General features: G+C 46.5%; 1 protein-coding gene across 2 annotated transcripts in view; it reads left to right on the top strand.

Annotated features, from left to right (window-relative positions):
* Window positions 1–587: 587 nt before the first annotated feature.
* The window catches only part of LOC147443741 (uncharacterized), a 125,076-nt gene continuing 104,979 nt past the window's right edge, over window positions 588–20,684 (top strand). Inside the window, exon 1 of one of the 2 annotated variants that reach the window (XM_086526537.1) lies at window positions 588–723. In XM_086526537.1, the coding sequence (XP_086382663.1) occupies window positions 691–723 (33 nt within the window). In that variant the 5' untranslated portion in view covers window positions 588–690. The remainder of the gene's footprint in view (window positions 724–20,684) is intronic. The other variant, XM_086526538.1, reaches the window with a different exon arrangement.

The following is a 20,684-nucleotide window of genomic DNA, read 5'->3' as shown; positions in this document are numbered from 1 at the left end:
ACTTCTCTTACTTGCTTCACCATGGACCTATCTCTGCAATTCTTTCTAAAAATAATGGTAATGGACCAAGAGACTTGGCATTTGGATGACTTTCTCATTGGATGGTATTTCTCCAACCTTAGACTCAAGGAGATCTAGAGGTACTTTGTCATGCACTTTTTGATCAAGAACATGAGGATAACAAGTGCCTAGGGGAGAGAGAGAGAGAGAGAGAGAGAGAGAGAGAGAGAGAGAGAGAGGTAATACCAAGAGGAATCTCATGACTATTTAACACCTCACATGTCAGGTGGGATCGATGATCCCAACGAGTGACACGGACGCGATTCGATACCCATCATTCAACCTCGGATCCACAAGTGTAATGTATATATGAACATCAAGTAAACATATTGTGATCCCAATGTGAACTTCATACCCGATGTAAATGCATTTGTTCTAAAATGAACCAATACAACACCGCTTTATAAAAACAATTCTATCTACAGCTTATCAAGAACACGCGAACTATTCTTGAATTGATCAACGGCCCAGATTGTCATATGATTGTGAGCCGTTGATCCATCACGATCGTGATCATATGGAAGTAACAAAATTGATGTTTGTGACTAACAATGTCGACGTTGCCATTCAAGCTCTCTCCCGCGTAAACACCGCCATCTGCAATATGTCGACCTGTATTCGCTGCTTATAATGGCGCACTATCGCGCGCTAGTGTTTTCCCAGGTATGTATTCTCCATCCACAGCATTTGAGCAGCTTTCGTCTGCGCCTCTAGCGGGCCCCCCCCCCCCCACAACACATATTGCAGAAAATTGTAGCTCTTTGTAACGGGGCTTTTTAGCTGCATTTGGGAAATACGGCAGTTCTATACGCTTGAATTTCGCTTCCCTTGTGACACTTACTGTTCTGGCATCAGTAATAAGAGGAGGAAATGAAGCTTGTGCAACAACCCCAAAACATCTTATCAAGAGACAGCAGTTTGAGTCTTTTTATTGGCAATACCCAGCTCTTACATGAATGTAACAAGTATCTCAATTCAAGGCTGAGAGCCAGTAGAATTTCTCAGAAACTAGACACAATCGATGAGAGATGAAAGGCTATCGAAACTAGTCTTGCTTTGTTGCCATTCACTTCACCCCAAAAGTTAGAGTGGGCAATGAATTAGGAGCCCAAGTGTCACCTTAGAGTCTTGCCAACTACCAGTCTTTAAATGCTTGGAACAGCTGATTCTTCTGTTTTGCTGATGGTACTTGAAGGTGGCAGAGCAACAGGATCCTCTCACTGTTACACCTGGAGTGCCTTGTGAGAGTAGCTCCATTTGTGAGGAACTGCAGCTCTCCAGTTGATACAACACGGATAATGGAGATACCCAAGCAGCAATGGGTTACTCTCCTACATATAGGCGTGTTTCAATTGATTTGTGATAGGTGATTTTGACACTTGCTGACGCGTGTTCCAGACTGTAATTCTTTTTGAAGAGCAGCTTGAAGCAGATTATGCCTGTTCGTCTTCTCCAACAAGGGATAGACGATATTTTTTTCAACTATCACCCAACAGTTGCTAGAGCATTATGTTCACCTTCCATGACGCTTTTCCTCTTGCTTACAAGCTTCTCATCACACATGCACTGGCCCTTAGTTGTGGGTTGGCCACTCGTGCATGTGCTAGACAAGGATTTCAGGCACACTTAGGGTTTGCACCAACACCTTTGCCCTTGATCTCTGGAGTCATGACAGAAACTCAGTACGCTGATCTATGTGTTGATGTATGCTCATGTGTGCGTGCGTGTGGTGTGTGTTGTGTTTGGGAGCATATGTTAGTACCTAGCTCGACACCCACTATTGGGCACTGACGACATTAGTGGGGATATCGTGGTATTTAGTCAATACTATGCATGACGGAGCTGATGGTTATATTGTCTTGTGGGTGACTACCATGGGTCTATATCTTGCACTTTCCTTTAAGGGTGATTCTGGGCTTATCCTGGATTCATCTAGGTATATATATATTGCTTTGGCCATTTTTCATTTTTAGGATGACAATTTTATTTTGGTCGTAGTATTTGACAAAAATATTTACTCGACCTTACCTTGGTTCACTATATATGTGGCACAGGGGGCTCTCCGTCCTTTGTCTTTTATCATTTGCAGAGTTTCGCATCTTTTCTCACACCAATACAAGTAGAACATAGACGGGCATACATCTCTAGGGTACTCAAAGCATGTGAAGAAGGCATCCGCAATGGTTGTTTCATCATTGATGGCAAGGTCGTTGCATGGGGACTCGCGACCTATGGGATGCAGCATGAGGGGATTTACCTTGCGGTTTGGAATTGCAATAGCAATCTATGGACACACCCAAAGCAACTGAGACATTGCCCTACTCATAGAGACACATGAGAGCCTAGAGAGGGGCCTATCGAGGATTCATGGGATCCAGTGGGAGTCCACCCACCGGAAGTGTACAATGTACATGCTAGAACACTTCTTGAGGGTTTAGAGGAGTCGCCATTCTCTTCAAACAAGAGTGGCAGAGCAGGATACAAATTGTAGCACGAGGCACATTAGATTAGTTGCGTACCCTTTGATTGCACATGAGCACAACCAGTGTCTGCTAGGTGTAGGCACTAAGGAGTGTTTGCATAGTCTAGCATTAATATCCTAGCCTAGATAGTCTCTGCATATAAAGCACCTCTTATAAGGGTTTTTAAACTTATCAATAAGTGCATTTTTAGCAAGTTGTGGGGTTTTAATAGCCTTGTGCGCTAATCCATCCTTCAGGTTATATAAAGGTGACCCCGAGGGTCACCATTTCTAGAATTCAGTCAGTATCCCATTGGGGGCAGCAACACCACGAGTACCTAACCTGGCGTTTTCAGCATACAACATCAGATCGCCTACAACACCCTGTCAGTACCAACGGTTTTAGCCATCAGCCCATCGCCAGCACCAAGAGCAAATCAGCCTAGCGTTTTTCAGCATTCAGTTGATTGCAGATTTTAGTCCTAGCCTCATGGTCCGATCGTAGTTCCTAGCCAGAACAGCCCTAGCGTCTTCAGTTTTCAATCCTTAGCCTCGCAGATCCAAGCACCCATAGCCAGATCCCATCAACATCTCAGCATCTAGGACCATTGTATCAATCTAAAGCAAATGCCTCTCTAGCGATAGAGAGGGGGGCCTTTGGAGGGGGATTTGGGACCCCATCTAGTGTTAGTCTCCTCGGGCACTGATGATGATGATGATAATGATGATGATGATTTTAGTCTCTCACTTTACTTCACTTCATTTTTTTTTTTGTGCCCAGACATTGGATTAGATCCACCAAGATTGTATCAGTTTGGTCTCATAGGTCGCCTTTTGAAGATGTTTAATATAACATTTCATTTCATTTCATCTCTCTCCCCCCCCCCCCCTCTCTCTCTCTCTCTCTCTCTCTCTCTCTCTACCATCTCCCCCCCCCCCCCCCTTTTCTCATTGCTCTACACTTTGTATTGGGCACCTTTTGTATTAGCTGGCACATCCACACAGTCCAAGCTTGTAGTAGATGTAGTTTTTTTGTTTTAGTTCTTTTTGATTTCGGACATGGTATCAGATTCACTATGTTGTAACAGCTTGGTCTCATAGGTCATTGTGGCCTTTTGAAGATGTTAATATATCATTTCATTATCATTGGTTGGCGAAATGGACAACCTTCTTTGATATGCATTGTTTTACGGACGCCCAACGTCTTGGACGACTCTTGTTCATGCTAAAGGGGAAGGCTTACTCTTGGTGGGCTACGCAACAACCACAACCCACAACCTGGGCAGAGTTCCAGCTGATCTTTCGAGCCCACTTTGTGCAGGTCGATAGGATCGAATGGTTTAAGAAGCTTTTTTGTTGCGAGATAGGAAAGTGAACTCTAGACGCTTACTCATAGGCCTTCAAGGATCTTCTCCACAAAACGAAGGCTCTCAATGATCCCAAGGTCATTGTGCAAATTCTGTATCTTTTCGGATTGCCACCAGCATATCAAAATGAAGTATTATGCAATCCGATAACATCTATTGAGGACATCTATAAGTTCGCCAAGAATTATGATAATACCTTGGTGGCTCCTGGAGGTGGCCCGAGGGACGGGGAAACTCCTCGCCGTGGGCCCTCCACGTCAATGTCTAGTGCAGCGGAAGAGAATAAGGATTTTGCACCGGATCTAGTACTTCGCACACAAACACAAGGGTTGCTTTACTTCACTTGAAAGAACCAAATTGAACTGAAAGAAAGAGAGAGACGAGAGAGAGAAAAGAGACGACACAGGGATGACGGGTCCCAACCCTCAAGGGCCCCCTTGCTCTGTTGCCAGAGCAAGTACTTTCTTTATTCTTTCACAATACTACTACAATGACTAATTGCTGAGATGTTGATGTCAATGGGTACTGATGGTGGGTACTAGGTACTGAGGTACTAAAGGGTACTGAGGTATTGAGGTACTGAAGGGGACTATGTCGAAAACGGAGGTATCGACGACGGGGTACCGATGGTCTATGTCGAAGACGGAGCTGTCGACGACGAGGTACTGCTTGTCGATGACGAGTTCTATGTCGAAGACGGTGAAGTCGACGACGAGGACGATGAAGGTTCTGTGTCGAAGACGGTGAAGTCGACGACGGGGTCTATGTCGAGGACGACGAAGTCGACAATGGGTGCTATATCGGCGACTAGGCTATGGCTGGAAACTGAACACACTGAGGTACTGCTGCAGTAGATGCAGGACTGCTGTTGAGTGTACGACGAGGTACTAATGGCTGAAATCTAAACACAAATGCTGGCTGGCTGATGTACTGCAAGGCGGTGTGGAGGTACGGTGATCAACTCTTTGCAAAAACGTTGGAGCACCAGACGGTGATGGTCTGAGAGCTGTTGATTTGGAAACGTTGACTGACTGCTGAAAAACGCTGGTTCTACTGGGCTGAATACTGAAAACGCTGGCTGATGCTACTGGCTGCAAACATTGAGAGGCTGGCTGCAGCGCTAAGAGAGAGGGCTCCCCAAAACGCTGGCTGATGTTGGCGCTTTGTAAGGTGCAGCGGAATGAATGTTGAAACTTTGCTCAAGATGAGTGCTCCGAACTGTGCTCAAGGTTCCTTTCTATTATGGAAGGGAGAGCCTTCCGTTCCTTTAGTGAGAGAGTGCAATGGACACAAACAAAGTGAATGGACATTGTGAATGGAAATGCATGAGAGTGAGAGATAGAGAAGAGAATACGACACCAGAGACGTAAACCCTCCTCCGAAAGCCCCACTCTCTATGGCGAGAGCGGTCTACTTATGATTGCACAAATCTCTGCAATGCTTGGAGTTGCCGATGTCGATGACGATGAGGATGACGACGAGACGGGCTGAAATCTGAAAATGCTAAGCGCTGAAATCTGCAAATTTTTATCTGCTTAATTCGGACTCTATGTCACGGATGATGTCGATGGCGACGATGCGACGACGACGCTCTGCGTTTTCCGGGCTGAAACTGAAAGCTTTGCGGGATCTGACCGTGCGGCGAGGATCTGCTTGCGGGAAGGTGAGATCTGTGAGGTTCGGGACTTGTGCAATGTCTGACTTCTGAAAACTGAAAACGTTGGTTCTAGGGCTGAATCTGTCGCAAAGATTTGCAACAACGCGGAGGTTGATCTACAAAAACGCTAGGGCTGAAAATGGTCCTGCTGCTGCCGGTAGTCCTGCAAGTGTAAAACGCTAGGCTTCTTGATTGGTCTTGCTGCTGCTGGGGCTGATCTGCTGTGCAGCAATCGCCAGGCTGTTTGTAGAAGAAAACGCTAGGTCCTTGCAGATGCAAAAACGCTAGCCTTGCTGATGGGGGGGGTCTTGTTGAGAAGGTGCACTGTTGGATGTTAGGTCCCTGTTGCCTCTTCTGCCAGAAAGTGCTAACTCTGGTTTGCTTATATATTAACTTAGCAAAATTGCCCTACCTACTTTCCAACAAAAGTCACTTAAAATAATAAGTGAAAAATGTCAAAAATAGGGAAAATAGGTCTATGCATTGTAAAAATGCTACTGATGGTTTTTGATTGGAATCTGATGGTCATGCTGTGTGCAACCAGAGGATATGCATCTAATCTAAGTGTCTGGACATGCACGGTCTGCGAACAGACTCACAAAAGTGCTAGATCACTTCCTATTCTAGACTGACTTGACTGAACTGAACCCTTGTCGTGCTGTTGCTTGTCCACGGACACATAGGGTTGGATGTGTCACTTGACATCCCCTCCTTTCCAAAGTGAGGTACTGGTACCGAACTGTATGGCGTCGAGAAAGATCGCCAACAGCGTCTGGAATCCTGGAAAGGACTCTCGCCGGCCCATTCCGATGCATGGGTCGTGCGATACTTGAACTTCATAAAGGTCTGCAATGCCTTCTTCTTTGGGCCATGTTGAAAGCGACACAAAGTCTTCTGCGGCTCCGTCAATGCTTCAACTTCGTTTAGAGTTATGCGTCTACCTTCTTTAAGAATCTCCGAGGATGAAAATTCCTAAAACCACTTCCAACACAAAAACATGAACATACCCATTCCATGTAAAGTGACTGGAAAAAATCTCGTCTTTCGTGTGCATGCAATGTAGATCAACAAATAGACGGAGTGCCAAAGCGTTCACCACACACACGCAAACAATGAGATCGAATCTTGTCTTTTTGATCTAAAAATCAATCAACTGTGGCAATTCACAACGGAAATGCCCATGCTTGATGCTCAATCCTTCTTGTGCTCTTTCTGATACTGTGTCATGCCAAGGAAGAGACATGGAATGTGAATTCCTTGGGTGTAAACATTTCATCTTTTCATGAGTAATCCGCATACATCCGTGCTCATTCATGAGCGAAACGTGCTCAACGTACAATATGTCATGCTAGGAAAAGGGATCACATAAAGACGCTGACTAAAATACATGAAACGATCACGAATGAAACACTCGAATAGTGCGTGCTGACGAATCATTCGAACACATAGTACTTCCTGTAAGGATTCTTTGGACCTAGGCTCGAGAGCCAAGATCGGTTCTTCGTGATTGATCGAATCTACAATGAGGTTAGCTTCGCTAGAAAAAGTATCCACTAACTCATCCTTCTTGTGAACAATCACATCTTCTTCATGCAAATCATCATGCTTGTGAGAAATCACATCTTGAGCATGCAAATCATCATGCTTGTCATTGTCATCCAAATCATCATGCTCATCATTATCATGCTTATCATCATGCAAATCCCTTGTGTCATGCTTGGGAGAAGAAGAGACTAAGAGAGTCTCCTTTTCCTGATTCTGTGCAAACTGTGCCTGCACGATAGAAAAAAGCCGCCACAACTCTTTCATGTGTTGGTCGCCCTTCTCTTGTCTTGCTTTGTTCTCGCGATCAAATTCTGCTTGTCTTACTTTGGCTTTTAAGCGTGTTTGCTCGCGCTCGCGCTATGGCTGCCATTTTGTCTTGGTACTGACGATCAATTTCTGCCATTCTTTTTGCTGTTCTTGCTTCGCATTCTAACTCCCTGTCCCTCATCATCTTGTCGAAAACCTCCATAGGAGCTAGTGCAATCCTTGGCGTAGATGGGGAAGGTCGGAGAAACCTCCTGGTGGGGAAAATTCTTCTTCGCCTCTCTCATGCTCATCACCTCTAAGCGAAGTATCCATTCCGCTTCGAGTGATGACCATCCACTGAAGTCGTGGTTTCTTGTGGTCTTGGGTTCTTAAGTTCACGAGGAACTTGGGTTCTTGTGGGTCTTGAGTTGTTGAGGTTCTTGAGGTTCTTCTTTCGCTTGCAATCTGTGTTTGAGAAGGATCTTCTCTTTACCCGAGTTCTGCTCTTTTCTGCTGGTGCATCCCTTGGCGGCCTTGCGCTCACACCAAGGTTGCTTTTTCCCACCTCACGTCGATTGGCCGGCCGCTAAGTGCACGGTCCGCTCTCAATGAGTGAAAAGAGGCACAAGGGGAGGGTGGAAAAGCCCTTCTTTCTTGGGATTCCTGTCACTCTTCAAAAACACGATTGGGAATCGACACGCCTAAGTGAACTTGGGTTCGTGCGACCTCAACAAGCAAAAAAAAATTCTTGTGATTCTTGTGGTTCTTTCCTTGAGTGATACAGAACACTGCCAAAGCTCTGATACCAATGTTAGGTGCAGCGGAATGAATTTTGAAACTTTGCTCAAGATGAGTGCTCCGAACTGTGCTCAAGGTTCCTTTTTCTTATGGAAGGGAGAGCCTTCCGTTCCTTTAGTGAGAGAGTGCAATGGACACAAACAAAGTGAATGGACACCGTGAATGGAAATGCATGAGACTGAGAGATAGAGAAGAGAATATGACACCAGAGGGGTTGTAAAACCCTCCTCCGAAGGCCCCACTCTCTATGACGAGAGCGGTCTACTTATGATTGCACAAATCTCTACAATGCTTGGACTTGCCGACGATGTCGACGACGACGAGACGGGCTGAAATATGAAAATGCTAAGGGCTGAAATATGCAAATCTTTATCTGTTGAATTCGGACTCTATGTCGATGGGGGCGATGTCGATGGCGACGACGCGACGACGACGCGCTGAAAACGCAGATGCTAAAATCTGCGTTTTCCGGGCTGAAACTGAAAGCTTTGCGGGATCTGACCGTGCGGTGAGAATCTATTGCGGAAAGGTGAGATTTGCGAGGTTCGGGACTTGTTCTACGATGTCTGACTGCTGAAAACTGAAAACGCTGGTTCTAGGGCTGAATCTGTCGCGAAGATCTGCAACAACGCTGAGGTTGATCTGCAAAAACGCTAGGGCTGAAAATGGTCCTGCTGCTGCTGCCGGTTGTCTTGCAGTGCAAAACGTTAGGCTTCTTGATTGGTCTTGCTGTGGCTTGGGCTGATCTGCCGTGCAGCAATCGCCAGGCTGCCTGTAGAGGAAAACGCTAGGTCCTTGCAGATGCAAAAACGCTAGCCTTGCTGATGGGGGGGGTCTTGCTGAGAAGGTACACTATTGGATGTCAGGTCCCTGCTACTTCTTCTGCCAGAAAGTGGTAACTTTGGTTTGCTTATATATTAACTTAGCAAAATTGCCCTACCTACTTTCCAACAAAAGTCACTCAAAAATAATAAGTGAAAAATGTCAAAAATAGGGAAAATAGGTCTATGCATTGTAAAAATGCTACTGATGGTTTTTGATTGGAATATGATGGTCATGCTGTGTGCAACCAGAGGATATGGATCCAATCTAAGTGTCTGGACATGCACGGTATGCAAACAAACTCACAAAAGTGCCAGATCACTTCCTATTCTAGACTGACTTGACTAAATTGAACCCTTGTCATGCTGTCGCTTGTCCACAGACACATAGGGTTGGATGTGTCACGTGACACGCTCACTCCTCTGCTCTTTTTGGCTGAGATCGTTGTCCCCTTTATAAGTGGCGCAGGCTGGGTTGAGCAGGCTTAGGAGAAGTCCACGATTCAATTAAATTACCCCTAAGTACACTTAATAAATTAAATGTCCACTTAAGCATGGGTTCACGTGGTCAAACGCCTACATGCTGAAAATGCTTTACTGTGCAAGAGAGGGTAATACAACTACGACCGCCCTGGACATGCACGTCCTGCTAGAGGCTCACAAAGTGCCAGGCTTAGTCCTACGCTAAGACTGACGCTAGACCATGGCAGAAGTGTGTCCACGTGACGCAAGTGAAGTGCACACGTGACAGTCAAAGTACAAGCGTTCAAACGCTTCGACAGTCACAAGTTAGTCATCGGACCCTCCATAGAAGAAATCGAAGAATGACGGCAAATCAAAGGCAGCTTGTATGGAGGATCAGAAGAAGAACCATTGTTTCGACTGTCATTAGACCGGCCACTTCCGCAGCGACAAGGCGTGTCCAAAGAAAAAGATTCAGAGATTTTTCATGTAAATGCAGGTAGCTGCCCAGGTTGTCACGTTAATAAGGCTGTATTTGGCCCGCATGATCTCCTCCGCATTAAAGGAGAGATCATGGCCACGTTATGCGTGTGGTTTAGGCTTAAGCTCGGCACGTCACCCGCAGACCACCCGTATGTGGTCCGTGATGCGGAACATTAGAGCGATCAATGGACTGAGGTTTTGCCGCGACTCGACCTCCGAATCCAACGTTACCATGAAGTCTTGGACTTCCGCATCATGGACCTTGAGCATGTAGATGTTATTTTAGGCATGCCATGGTTTTACAATAAGACAACTTCTCTGTCTATCGATTATGCATCGCATAGTCATCAGGCAAATGCTGTATCTTTTCGGATTGCCGCTAGCATATCAAAATGAAGTATTACGCAATCCGACAACATCTATTGAGGACATCTATAAGTTCGCCAAGAATTAATTATGATATATATCTTGGCGGCTTCTGGAGGTGGTCCGTGTTAAAGTTTAGGATTTATTTTGGCTTTTAGGGATTTATTTCACTTATTTGTCAAAGTCTGGGTAGGGCAATTTATTAAGGTTTCTATATAAGAAACCCTCAGCCCCCATTGTATTATTATCTGTTATCTCATTGCCCTGGTTGATTGGTTCAGTGTGCATCTCTCTCTCTCTCTCTCTCTCTCTCTCTCTCTACGAGCAGTTATGTTTCACCGTGCCATGTGTAAGGGCTTGCCTGATACTTAGAGCCTATCTACGATTGTACCTATCTTCAAGTCAGGAGAGCCTATGGAGCCTGGGAATTATCGCACTATTATGATTGGACACACAGTGGCACGGTTGTACGTATCCATTCTTGAGCAGCAGTTGAGTAGATGGGCAGAGAGGGAAGGAATGTGTGCAGCTGGGCAGGTAGGGTTCAGGAAGGCTTCTCTACTCTTGACCATATCTTGACACTCAGGGCCATCATCGAGGAGGGCAGATCTCATGGGAGACGGATCTATTGTAGCTTTGTGGACTTTTGCAAAGCCTTTGACACAGTACCCAAAGCTTGTATTGATGCGCAGATTACAGGAGATGGGAGTACCCACAGAGCTCATTTGGGGGATCATGGCATTGTACAGATTAGTAGTAGGGCATGTGTGCACCTCTGAGGGACTATCTACAACGGTTCATTCCACTATTGGGGTGAAGCAGGGCTGCCCGCTCTCTCCTACTCTATTCGGTATGTATGTGGATGAGGTTTTTGACTACATTGGGAGCGATGGTGATAGAGGTGCACAGCTGGCAGGGACATGGATTCCACTTTTGTTATATGCTGATGATATTGTGTTGATCTGCGAATCTCCGGAGGGGATGCAACGTCACTTGGATGCTTTGCATAGGTTTGCCCACGAAAGTGGTTTGTCTGTCAACCTTGGTAAAACCAAGGTTATGGTGTTTAATACCACCCCACAGTGGATCAGGAGGTCAGCACCTACATTCACATACGGCCAGGAGACTATGGAGTATACATATGCTTACACTTACCTTGGAGTGGTTTTTAGCGGACCTGCATTCTCACTAAGGAGAGCAGCAGAGACCAGATTGACTAGATCCCATGCAGCATTGGTAGATTGGGGAGCATGTGTTCGCAGGTTCAGTTTCAGAAGCCTCGGACGAAGCTCTGGCTCTTTGACACTTTGGTGGTTTCTGCAGTGCTCTATGGAGCTGAGATATGGGGACCTTCATTGGATCATCACGGAAGGTCAGGTCGCATTGATGGATGGGGGAGCATGGAGAAACCTCTCGTCTCTATGATCTCGCGGCTCATTAGAGCCAAGGCCTCAGTACCACGTGCCATTATCCGAGCAGAGCTAGCGGCCCCCCACTAGTGGTTGAGGCGCTCATCAGATCAGTCTCCTTCATACACCGCATGTGGGAACTTCCTAGAGACAAATATGCCTACTTGCACTTAGTCCTCTCGATAGTTAGCCATGCAGGGAGATACAGCATGCTGGTATGGGGAGATGACATCATGGTTTCAGGCACATGGGTTCAGCATAGACAGGTTGCCACCCTTCCAGTACTCATTGGATGCACCATCTCTCACTCTTACACAGTCCGAGATCACCAGGCTCATCCGCCAAGACCTAACCCAGCTAGACACCAGGAGGACATGGATATAGCTCGCATAGGAGCTGGGCACGAAGATGGCTTTCTACAGAGAGCATCTTCTCCAGCTTACGGAGAATGGTTTTGTGACGAGGCCCAAATACATGGACACCCACTTGTCTCATGGGATACGATGTGCTATTGGCTAGTTACGCACATCTTCTCACCAGTTGCGGATTGAGACTGGGAGATACAACGGAGTATCAGCAGAGGCCAGGACATGCCCCTTGTGTGACATGGAGCCTGAGACAGAGTTGCACTACACATGCCGCTGCCCCGTCTACGAGATACGAGGCCGCCTCCATTGCTTGTTGAAAGAGGGTTTTGGACCACTCTCTAGAGTCATGGGATACAAGGATCAGAGATGCCTGGGTTTGTTCTTGCTCGAGCTGCGCACACAGAGATAGCTTGATGAGGGAGAGGCTAGCCAGTCTCAGAGACGGATCACAGATTTCTTTAGAGCAGACATTGGACAGCCGCAGGAGCTACTTCCATAGCAGAGCTCACATTCGTCTCACTCCAGAGGCACACTGATCGACCGAGCGATTGAGCTGGGGAAATTGAGGCGCCCACGACTGCGGAGGACTACATAGCATCGACGGAGGGTGCATCAAAAGATTCGGAGCACTCTGGCCAGGCATGCACGATGCCCGGTCAGACTACTGACGATGGAGGAGATTGATGAGTCAACGACCGATGCTAGATCTCCTATGATTTAGCTATCCCAGCCAGCTGCTCATTGTGCTTAGTTCACATTGACCAGCTTGGGATCCCATAGTATTTTTTGTTTTGTTATGTTGTTGTTATTTTGTTACTCTGACTTTGTATCAGATCCACCACATTGTAACTTTCTGGTCTCATAGGTCACTTTGGTCTTTTGAAGATGTTAATATAACATTTCATTTCATTTTCATGAATACGTGCAACTAGGTAGGCAGGATTCAGGAGAGGCTTCTCTACTCTTGACCATATCCTAACACCCAGGGCCATCATCGAGGAAGGCAGATCTCATGGGAGACGGATCTATTGTAGCTTTGTGGACTTCCGCAAAGCTTTCGACACCGTACCCAGAGCTAGACTGATGCGCAGATTACAGGAAATGGGAGCACCCATAGAACTCATTCGGGGGATCATGGCATTGTACAGATCAGTAGTAGGGCATGTACGCACCCCGGAGGGACTTTCTACACCGGTTCACTCCACTATTGGAGTGAAGCAGGGCTGCCCGCTCTCTCCTACTCTATTCGGTATGTATGTGGATGAGGTTTCCGACTACATTGACAACAATGGGGATAAAGGTGCTTAGTTGGCAGGGACATGGATCCCACTTTTGTTATATGCTGATGACATAGTGTTGATCTCCGAATCCCCAGAGGGAATGCAACGTCAATTGGATGCTTTGCATACGTTTGCCCACGAAAGTGGTTTGTCTGTCAACCTGGGTAAAACCAAGGTTATGGTGTTTAATACCACCACACAGTGGATCAGGAGGTCAGCACCTACATTCACATACGGCCAGGAGACTGTGGAGTACACAGACGCTTACACTTACCTCGGAGTGGTTTTTAGCGGACCGGCATTCTCACTCAGAAGAGCAGCGGAGACCAGACACTAGAGCCCACGCAGCATTGGGTAGATTGGAGAGGATGTGTTCGCAGGTTCAGTTTCAGGAACCCCTGACGAAGCTATGGCTCTTTGACACCTTGGTGGCTTCAGCATTGCTCTATGGAACTGAGATATGGGGACCTTCACTGGATCACCACGGGAGGCCGGATCGCTCAGACGGATGGGGGAACATGGAGAAACCTCTCGTCTCTATGATCTCGCGGCTCATTAGAGCCAAGGCATCAGTACCACGGGCCATTATCCGAGCAGAGCTAGCGGCCCCCCCACTTGTGGTGGAGGCACTCACCAGATCAGTCTCCTTCATAAACCGCACATGGGGACTTCCTAGAGACAGATATGCTCGCATAGCACTTGAATCCTCTCGACAATTAGCCATACAAGGAGATACAACATGCTGGTATGGGGAGATGACATCATGGTTTCAGGCACATGGGTTCAGCATAGACATGTTGCCACCATTCCATTACTCATTGGATGCACCATCTCTCACTCTTACACAGTCAGAGATCACCATGCTCATCCGCCAAGACTTGACCCGGCTAGACACCAGGAGGACATGGATACAACCAGCCCAGGAATTGGGCAGGAAGATGGCTTTCTACAGAGACCACCTTCTCCAGCTTACGGAAGATGGTTTTGTGGCGAGACCCAGATACATGGATACCCACTTGTCTCATGGGATACGATGTGCTATTGGCCAGTTACGCACATCTTCTCACCAGTTGCAGATTGAGATTGGAAGATACAGCGGAGTACCAGCAGAGGACAGGACATGCCCCTTGTGTAACATGGAACCGGAGACAGCTACACTATACATGCCGCTGCCCCGTCTACTACGAGATACGAGGCCGCTTCCACTGCTTGTTCAGAGAGGGTTTTGGACCACTCTCAAGAGTCATGGAATACGAAGACCAGAGATGTCTGGGTTTGTTCTTACTCGAGCTGCGCAGACACAGAGATAGCCTGATGAATGGCGAGGCTAGCCAGTCTCAAAGGCGGATCACAGACTTCTTCAGAGCAGACACGGGACAGTCGCGAGAGCCACTCCCACAGCGGAGCTCCCCCTCGTCTCACACCAGAGGCACACTGATTGACCGAGCGATTGAACTGGGGAAATCTAGGCGCCCGCGATTGCGAAGAACTACACAGCATCGACGGAGGCTACGACAGAAAATTTGGAGCACGTTGGCCAGGCATGCACGACGCCCGGTTAGACTACTAACCATGGAGGAAATTGATGAGATTCGCCAACGACCGATGCTGGATTTCTTGTGATTCTGCTATCCCAACAAGCCGCCCATTTTTTTGCTTAGTTATTGCTTGGCTCAGACCGACCTACCTACTTAGGACCCCATAGTATATATCTTTGTTTTGTACTATTGTTAGGTTATTTTGTTACTCTGACTCTGTATCAGATCCACCACTTTGTAACTTTCAGGTCTCATAGGTCATTATGGCCTTTTGAAGACGTTAATATAACATTTCATTTCATTTCATTTTCTCTCTCTCTCTCTCTCTCTCTCTCTCTCTCTCTCTCTCTCTCTCTCTCTCTCTCACGTTGGTCTACACGCTTCCGCATCGCCGACTTTGACATGGTATCAAAGCAAGAGACGGCGTAGACCTTGGCGGAGCGAGGCGTCCCGGAGAAGAAGACGAAGAAGTAACTCGCCACCAAATCACCTGCTGGCTGCCCTGCATTTTCAAATTTCTGCTGCCTGCATTTTTGGCACAACCTGGTGTTTTTCCATCTGCTGTCCAGCGCTGGAATTCAGCCCTGTCCTGCCCTCTTCTTAGCACGAAAAAAAAAAACACCCTGCTGGCCCTGGCATTTTGAAACGCCTGCTGCCAAACAGCCCGCCTGCACTGCCCAGCAACCAGTAAATTGCCCTGCTGTCCAGCATTTTGAAAACGCAGCCTGTAGCCTTGCTGGTAGGTGTTTTTTGCCAATTCTGCCTGCCTACTCACCCTGCTGCCCTACGTTTTCAGAGGCAAAGGTGGCCCGGATCTGGCCTGTGGGTATTGGCAAGGGTTCTGGCGTGGTAGTGTTTTCCACAGGAAGAGCTTTCTGGCACTGGGTGTGGCCTCCCTCCCACCTCCCACAGGAGAAGGGCATCGTAGGAGTTGGTTTTGTGCGGCGGTTTTGGTGCGGCAAAGAGGGATCTGCTGGAGCGGTTTGGGAGCGGCAAAAGAGGGAAGACCTTGTGCGGCTAGATTTCAAAGTGCGAGACGGTACACGTACCAGGCTTTCTCAACTTCATGATGGCTCCCCCTTGCTCAAGCGGCAGCAACAAATTGAACGGTAGCAACTACGCTCATTAGAATTTGATTATGCGGCTTTGGTTTACTCGGAAAGGGTTATGGGATATCGCCGACGGTACGGAGCCTCGTCCCACGAGGGATTCCAACAACAAGTACACCCGCCTTCAAGATGAAGAGCACCTCCAATAGTGTGTCGATTGGGATGCGTCCAATGCGAAGACGATGTCAGCCATTTCGGAATCTCTTACGAAGGACTTATCTCCAACCATTCAGACCTTGAAGACTGCCAGCGAAATGTGGTTCAAGCTTGTCAGAATGTTTGATCGAGATGTTATGATCCGAGCAGTCACCTTCTTGGACAGTTATTTGAAATCCATTTCCCCCGAGAAAGTTCCTTGCAATAATTTTTGATAAAGATTAAAGTTGTGCATGATCAATTGGCAACTATAAAGAGTGCACTTATCAGTATCCAGTTAGCTGCTTTGGTCCTTATGAAGTTGCCTACAGAGTATGAAACGGTGGCTAGACCCCTACGGCTACAAGTTACGAAGGAAAACGAGAATTTGATGATCTCAGCTCTTTTCTCATTGAGGAGGAAGCCGTGTTGGTTACTCAAGGCAAAATTCAGATTTCTGAGACGGTGGACACACATGGCGAGGCACATGCTGCTTTGGATTCCAGAAAAAGGACAAAGTCCTGTAGTTACAAGTGTGGAAAGCGAGGTCATTTGGCCAAGGATTGCAGATCCAAAGGCAAAGACAGATTCTGCAAAGGACAAAGGTAAAAGCAAGCGACAGGAGGACAACAGTGATAGTGACTCAGGGAAGGACAACAGAGAGGTTGTTGGTGTGGTGACAACCACACTGGCACGGATTCTCGCCTTCTAGTCACATACAAATCGGTGTCACCACTAGCTTCAGCCAGAGAGAGGCTTGTGAGTGGCAGACAATGCTCCCTACAATTGATTTGGACCCTTGTGTAGGCGTTCAAGTTATTGGTGTTTGGACCCGTAGGTCGGAGATAAAGGCACATGCATCTGGCAGGGAACCAATTAGGCGTATCAAAGACACTATGGATGGGCACGCCAATTCATTGTTGTTGGTCGGATCATGGACAAGATGTGTTCCAGAGTTCATTATCTTGGAGTGTTATATTTTGCACGTGATATGTTCATAGTTCACGAATGGGGATTATTGGACGTAGTCTTGTCTACAGTTCAAATTTTCTACAGAGGCAATCGATGGTCAAGATGGCATTTCTTTCAGGTACAAAGTTGAGGAGAGCAACACCGAGGTGTGTCCAGTAGTCTGCAGCTGCTGGAGTGTCCATGGTAGCTTCTTCATCGACTTGGTCTCACTATTGATGTCCACTATGAGCTGCAAAGAGGGTGTTATTTTAGGTATCTCAAGTGAACTACCCAGTGTGAACCCAGTATTTATTTTGGCTTTTAGGGATTTATTTCACTTATTTGTCAAAGTGTGGGTAGGGCATTTACTGAGGTTTCTATATAAAAAACCCTCAGCCCCCATTGTATTATTACCTGTTATCTCATTGCCTTGGTTGATTGGTTGAGTTTCTCTCTCTCTCTCTCTCTCTCTCTCTCTCTCTCTCTCTCTCTCTCTCTCTCTCTCTCTCTCTCTCTCGTGCTTTCTCATTTTGGTCTATACGCTTCTGCATTGCCAACTTTGACAGTCCAATGGACGGGGAAACTCCTCACCGTGGTCCCTCCACGCCAAAGTACAAGCGTTCAAATGCTTCGGCAGTCACAAGTTAGTCATCGGACCCTCCGTAGAAGAAATCAAAGAATGACGGCAAATCAAAGGCAGCTCGTATGGAGGCTCAAAAGAAGGACCATTGTTTCGATTCTCATCAGACCGGCCACTTCCGCAGCGACAAGGCATGCCCAAAGCAAAAGAAGAAGCCGTCTACCTCCGCAACCGCGAGTACTTCGGTAAATGTCGTCGACAATCCAGGAATTTTTTTGATTCAGAGATTTTTCATGTAAATGCACGTAGCTGCCCAGGTTGTCACGTTAGGCTGTATTTGGCTTGCATGGTCTCCTCTGCGTTAAAGGAGAGATCAATGGCCACGTTGTAACAGTCCTATTCGACAACGGCTCTACTCATAATTTATTTCTTCTCGTGTGCTTCAGACACTTAAGCTTGGCATGTCACCCGCAGACCACCCGTATGTGGTCCTTTATGCAAAATGTCGGAGTGATCAATGGATTGAGGTTGTGCCACAACTCGACCTTCGAATCCAGCTTACCATGAAGTCTTGGACTTTTGCATCATGGGCCTTTTAGGCATGCCACGGTTTTACGATAAGACAACTTCTCTGTCTATCGACTATGCATCACATACAATTTTCTTTGAACTTGATGGTATGTACCATGTGGTTGAAGGATCTCCTCCTTCCTCGACCGCCAATTATGATGTAAATCTGCTTTCAGTTAATGAATTCAATGCATTGTCTCATGATTCCATTGTGCAACTTTCAATTTGTTGGGTAAAAGATTGTTTTGTTAATTTCCCGTCTCAATGTCATTCTCTTTTTTGAAAAAGTAACGTTGAAGTTCTTGAGTCTTTGTCTGATCATGATGTGATTGTTAAGCATTATTTGGATTCTGTTTTGGCTGAATTTGCAGACGTCCTTCCGTCATATGGGCTTCCACCGTCTCGTGGGTCTGACCTTGATCATAAGATAGAGCTTCTGCCCGGTAGCCATCCCATCTCTCGGCAACCTTATAGGTTCAGCCTGAAAGAGGAAGACGAGATAGCTAGGCAGCTTCAAGCCTATCTTGCCAAAGGTTTTATTGAACCTAGTAAATCTCCATGGGGCGTTTTGGTTCTTCTCGCTAAAAAGGACGGAGGGATGCGCTTTTGCGTCGATTACAAAGGTCTCAATAAGGTCACCGTAAAAAATAAGTATCTGTTGCCTCGCATGGACGACCTTATGAATCGACTCTTGAGTGCTCGTTATTTCACCAAGATCGATCTATGTTCCGGGTACCATCAGATACAGATACATCTGCGTGATGTCCCGAAAACCGTGTTTTGTACACAGTATGGACATTACCAGGTTTTTTTGGGAAAGTGGGTTGTTGTGTTTTTCGATGATACCTTAATTTACAACAAAACACTCGAGGAGCACTTGCAACACCTTCGTCTCGTCTTGCGTGTTTTGAGACGAGAAAAGTTGTATGCGAAGCAAAGCAAGTAAGAATTTCTCTGCATGGAATTGCTGTTTTCGGGTCATGTCATCTCGGCTGATGGCATTTGCATTGACCCTGAGAAGATTCGTGCTGTGGTGGATTGGCCCATTCTTCGTACGATTAGGCAAGTAAAATCCTTTTTAGGTTTTACATGCCTCCTCCGTGAGTTCGAAGCGATGGTACTCCGGCTGCTCGGGAGGGAGATGGGGTGGAAAATCATCCTGCAAAAAGAGGTGCTTAAACTTGGTAAACAAAGCTGAATACTTGTCTGGAGCCTGAATGCTTTGGGAAACTGGAGAGGCATAGATGAATGCCGCTTGTGCTTCTCTTCGTAGTTGATGCTTCGCCTCCACAAGAAATGAGAGGCAAAGAATGCAAACCCTCCTCACCACGAATGATCATGGAGAGTCACTTGTGGCATTTAGAGTGAGAGTATTGTCTGCCCAATCAATGAGAGGGTTATGCTCATGAAACAATCTAATGCCCAAAATCATATCACATCCTGAGAGAGGAGACACGACAAATTTTTTGCGGAAGGCAGCTTGTTGAACACCAAATAACACACTCTTGCGTGATGAGAGAGTCCATATCAAGAGCAAAGCCTGACACCTCGAGCGTTGTCGTCTGGCTAACCTCTCGGCGGGCTCTCTCTTCAAGAGAGGCACCAATCACATCATGCATATTGCCTGAATCAAACAATATGACAAAACGTTGATCCTTCACATGACCATAACATTTAAAGAGAGACTCATCGTGTGTCAGAAACATGTGGAGGCTCATATTGGTTCATCAAAGTGCTTGTGGTACCTGTTGGTGCTTTGGGTTCTTTAGGTGGTGTTGTCTTAGGACAAGCTTTTTTAATGTGACCCTTGACGTGACATTGATAACATCGTCCTTCCTTAGCATAAATGACTTGTTCTTCTGCCGTTATGTATCCTCCTATAATCCTTGTGCCGCTTTTTCATCCGGGGTTAGCTTAGGTTTAGCAGGTGCTTTAGCTTTACCCTTAGATTCATTTTCTTTTCTGAAGGATTAGAGGAAGATTGGCTAGAAGAGTTACTGTTCTTACCGTTCTTATCGTTTTGTGGGTTCTGAGGAGTTTGAGAGGTACTGTGAGAAGACTTGTTCTCCTTAGGCTTTCCTTTGTTGTGCTTCATCTCCTGGGAGACAGCAATTGCTACTGCCTTGTTGAGATCCACGGGGTCGAAGACTTCTACATCAAACTTGATATACTTGTCCTACCCGAAAAGGAATGCCTCTTTGCGCTCATCATCCGATTTGCGTAATCGGGTGCCGAGCTATAAAACACGGTTAGAGAAAGACATGACTGGCATACCATTTTGCTTGAGATTGCATCAATCTTCTTTCAAGCGCGCTAAGTATTGAGGTGGCATAAACCGCGCCTTGAGTTTGTCTTGTGTAAGGTGCAGCGGAATGAATGTTGTATTTTCTCAAGATTAGTGATCTTTATTGCTCAAGGTTCCTTTTAGTTCTTAGGGAAAGAGAGAGCTTTCCGTCTTGTAGAGTGCTATGATCAGGA

This window comes from Adiantum capillus-veneris, chromosome 13, assembly GCF_014529385.1.
Source record: "Adiantum capillus-veneris isolate H3 chromosome 13, ASM1452938v2, whole genome shotgun sequence".
NCBI classification, from domain to species: Eukaryota; Viridiplantae; Streptophyta; class Polypodiopsida; order Polypodiales; family Pteridaceae; genus Adiantum; species Adiantum capillus-veneris.
Note: the sequence above shows the minus strand (reverse complement) of the source record. Positions and strands in the feature narration are given on the sequence as shown.